The 4,305-nt window shown below is 40.4% G+C and overlaps 1 protein-coding gene across 3 annotated transcripts in view; it reads right to left on the bottom strand.

Moving 5' to 3' along the window:
- Window positions 1–3: 3 nt before the first annotated feature.
- ADHFE1 (alcohol dehydrogenase, iron containing 1) overlaps window positions 4–4,305 on the bottom strand; it is a 32,614-nt gene continuing 28,312 nt past the window's right edge. For 2 of the 3 annotated variants that reach the window (XM_015598699.2, XM_025041173.1), the window contains exon 14: window positions 4–199. In XM_015598699.2, coding sequence (XP_015454185.2) covers window positions 116–199 — 84 coding nt within the window. In that variant the 3' untranslated portion in view covers window positions 4–115. The remainder of the gene's footprint in view (window positions 200–4,305) is intronic. The other variant, XR_003043680.1, reaches the window with a different exon arrangement.

Below are 4,305 nucleotides of genomic sequence, written 5' to 3'. Positions count from 1 at the left end.
CAAACTGGTGACTCGTAAGTTATGGGAGGAGATAAAAAGACAAAGCTCTGGCTAGATCAACTTCTGATTTCAGAACTATGATAGCCAATGGTAATTCTTTCAGTGAAAATGAAAATTAATACAGTTTCATTGATGCTTCGAACAAGGCAGACAGATCCTCTTCTGACTGAGGGCATGGTGCAAGCTTGGTGACCCTTTCCTGAAACAGTAAACAAAAGGCGTTATCAAGGGCTTTGAAAAGACAGTTTGTAAAAGCTACTAGGTTATGTAAACTAACTTGGGCAAATGAAGCAATGACTTGATATAGTTATATCTTTAAAAATAATATTTCTTGTTTGCTTTGTAGTAGCTAACCCCCAACTCAGAAGTTTATCAAGTGACACTTCTCTCCCACAAAGTTTTCAAAGGTCATCGTCCTTGCCTTATGCCCTGGCAATATCCTTCTGCCCAAATGTACAGAACCAAACCAGCCTTGGGGAAAACACCTATGATGACCAAGCCACGTCAGTCAGCAACCTCTGTCAGCTCTCCCTGTGCAGAGAGCACTGCCCCAGGCATAGTGTGTGCAGCCAGAGAAAATAGAACCGGATCCTTCTTGACTTCAAAGGCTGTATGTTTTGTAACTTGGACTTTAGGTATATTCAGAAGGACATCAGGACATAACTTTCAGGCTATGGGCAACAAGTGACTCCTTTTTAAATATTAACTAAGATTTCATTTCCACTCTCCCAAATAAATTCATTGCCTTGCTTAATTTTTCCAATAATTATTGAGTCAAGGTAGCAAAGCCAGCCAGCACATCCTTTTGCTATTTATGTTCCCATCAGTGGCTCCTTGATTCCTCTGGGATAGGGGATTAAAAGACATTATTAATTTCTGGGCCTAAATAAAATTAAGAAATGTGCCAGTTTTGGGGGTTCCATTTTCATCGGTCTCTTGGTCTGTGTTCTTGTGATAAGAACTCTTTGGGGAGCATGTGTGGTATAAGAGGGACACTCTATGAGGACAAGGCTGTGCTCACTGCATGCCCAGCACCCGCCAGAGTGCTTGACGCACAGTTAACAGGTGCTCAACAGTTATTTGTTGAACTAACGAAGAGGTTGGGAGGGGGAATATTGGCATCTCGAAATAATTCACACACGTAAGACAGTACTGATTCCCTGTCTCCCATTTTTGACATCTCAGAAATGATATCCACTCAGGCAGGTCCGACCACTTCTCACCTCCCATTTCAACACAACCCAAGTGTATGTCGCCCTCCCTCTCCTGTCTTACTTGCAAGGCCTCTTAAAGTCGTTTCCACTTTTCCTTCACTCTCAACCCCTTGAGGTCATTCTCCCGATGGCAGCAGAGTGATTCCCTCTCACCTGCAGTATAAATCTGATCACACCACTTCCCTTGCTTAATGCTCTCTGATAACTTTCCGTTGCAATTAAAACGAAACAGCCTCTGACGCCACCTGATCTGGCCCTGGTTCTCACCCCAGCTCTGGGTCTTCTCCCATTGGTTCATCTCACTTAGACCCAGGTCCCCTTTCGGTCCTATGAAAAGGCTGATGCCCACCCTGTCTCAGGACTTGTCGCCTCTGCCTGGAATACTTCCCCCAGATCTTCACGTGGCTGCCTCCACCTCAGTCAGAGGCCTGCTCTGACCATCCTTACTGGAGTTTCTTCTGTACTGTCCTGTGTGAAATCACCCAGGTTTTCCTTCATACCACTTATCATTACCTGAAATGATTTCATCTGTATCTTATTTATAGATTTGATTAGATGTTCATTGTCTGTCTCCCTGCAACTAGAATGTAGCTCCATGAGAGAGAGAAAGAACTTTTATTCTCCTCCTCACCATATGCCATACAGTGCATGGTCCATAGCAGGCCTCTCGAAGCAGTTGTCAGGTAAAAGAAAGAATGAAAAGAAGAAAGGATGTAAACAAAAAGTAACTCGAAACTGACCTAAATGTAAAGACTTGAAAGCAAGAGGTAAACCTTAAAATTCTTAAGGGGAAAATTTTCATGACTTTGGATTTGGCCAAAATCACAGGCAACAAAAGAAAAAAACAGATAAACTGGACTACAGCAGAATTTAAAACTTTTATACATCAGGGGACACTATCAAAAGAGTGAAAGATAACCAATAGAATGGGAAAAATATTTGCAAATCAGATATCCGGTAAGGGATTAATATCCAGGATATAGAAATAACTGCAACAACTCAACAACAAAAAACCCCAGACAACCCAATTCAAAAACAGGCAAGAACTTGAATAGACATTTCTCCAAGGAAGATATATAAATAGCCAATAAGTACATGGAAAAATGCTCAACATCATTAGTCATGAGGGAAATACAAGTCAAAACCGCAATGAATTTCCACTCACACCCATTAGAATGGCTATCAAAAAAAAAAAGAAAAGAAAACAAGTGTTTAACAAGTGTTAACAAGTGTTGGTGAAGATGTGGAGAAACTAGAACCCTCATCCACTGTCGGTGGGAATGTGAAATTATGCAGCTACTATGGAAAACAGTTTGGCAGTTCCTCAGAAAGTTAAACATAGAATTACATGATCCAACAATTCTATTCTTAGTTATATCCAAATAAATTGAAATCAGGGACTAAAATAGTACTTGTAAACAAATGTTCCTAGCAGCACTATTCACAATAGCCAAAGGGAAGAATCAACCCAAGTATTTATCTGCAGATAGATGGGTAAACAAAATACGGCATATGCATACGATGGAACGTTAGCTGTAAAAAATAATATAATTCTGAAACTTTGAAGATATTACGTTAGGTGAAATAGGGAAAGCACAATAGCACAAATATTGTACGATTCCACTTACATGAAGTACCTAGAGTAGGTAAATTCATAAAGATAAAAAGCAGAATACAGCTTACCAGAGCCTGGGGGAAGGGAGGATGGGAAGTCATTATTTACCATTAGACGATAGGGCAGAGCTTCTATTTAGAATGATTAAAAAGTTCTGGAAATGGATAGTGGTGATGGTTTTGCAAGATTGTAAATATACTTAATGGCATTGAATTGTACATTTAAAAATGGTTAAAATAGTAAATTTAAAAAATAAATTAAAGAAAAAGGGAAGGATGGACGGGCAGATGAGAGGATGGGGGACCGTGCTGAGGAGTGCGCGTGAAGCCCAGGGAAAACTGTACACCCAGTAGATCTTTTAGAGACTCTAAAGAATTTTGAAAATCCAGAGCAAGGCAGAGACTTGTTCACGGTGACCTGTGTATATGTTTGTGCCACGATCAAGAACTGAAGTTCAGCCATTTGCTATGGCCGAAGATGACTGCCCTATCATTCTGTTTATAACAGAGAGAGTCTGATGCGATAAGCTCAAAGGCCCTGAAGATGATCCTGTCCATCTTTGGTGAACTTGTTTAGGGCTCTCAGAAGTACCTCAGGCCAAGCCGAGCTGAGTTTCTCTTCCACATGTCTAACCTCCAACGACTAGTTAAACAGTTTGTGATATATCGCCCACACATATCATGTGTGCTTTATAAAAACTAAACTCTCAGAATGAAGATGTGTTCTGCAATGCACTCTTATTTATAGACGTGTAAGACCGAAGGACAACGGATTAACATGGGCACCGAAATAAATCTAGACTTCTACTTTTAGCACATTCATAAAATAACAACATTTCGGCTGGCCTGTCTGCCAGGGAGTGGAAGTGCTCATTTGGGTAGACAGCTCTCCTCAGTAATGAAATGTTTTGATTTGAAATGTAAATGTTTCTTTCCAGAGGTTTCAGAAATCCAGCTTGGAAGATTAATTTATTCTTGCCTGCTCCCCTCGCAGCCTGGCGATGGCGGTTGGAAGCTTCTGTACACAGGGCTGCTATTTGCTGCCGCCACTATGAGCGGTGGTGTTTGGTCATGAATACTGGCCTGGTTGTTCCTTCCAGAGGAAAACAATCCCCCACTGCTGAATATAAAAGGAGCTTTATCGAATGCTGACTACGTGAAATAACCTCTTTGCAGGAACCAGTATGTCCCCCTCACTATATTAAATCCTGTAGGTACTAATAAGTGAAGATTAGTCTGTAGCATGTGTAAAATTCTGAAGTTGCCATAGCATCGTTGTAAAACGTTCACTGCTGCCCAAAACAAACAAGAAAACCCCACAGTAATTCTTCATTTGCAAGATTATTTCTGAGTCCTTCTAAAGTTCTGTGAATAAATCCCTCTCTTTCTTTATATCTATATGTCTATATTTATCTACTTTCTTTCTTTCTTTCTTTCTTTCTTTCTTTCTTTCTTTCTTTCTTTCTTTCTTTCTTTC

This window comes from Pteropus alecto, unplaced genomic scaffold (assembly GCF_000325575.1).
Source record: "Pteropus alecto unplaced genomic scaffold, ASM32557v1 scaffold87, whole genome shotgun sequence".
In the NCBI taxonomy this organism is placed as follows: domain Eukaryota; kingdom Metazoa; phylum Chordata; class Mammalia; order Chiroptera; family Pteropodidae; genus Pteropus; species Pteropus alecto.
Note: the sequence above shows the minus strand (reverse complement) of the source record. Positions and strands in the feature narration are given on the sequence as shown.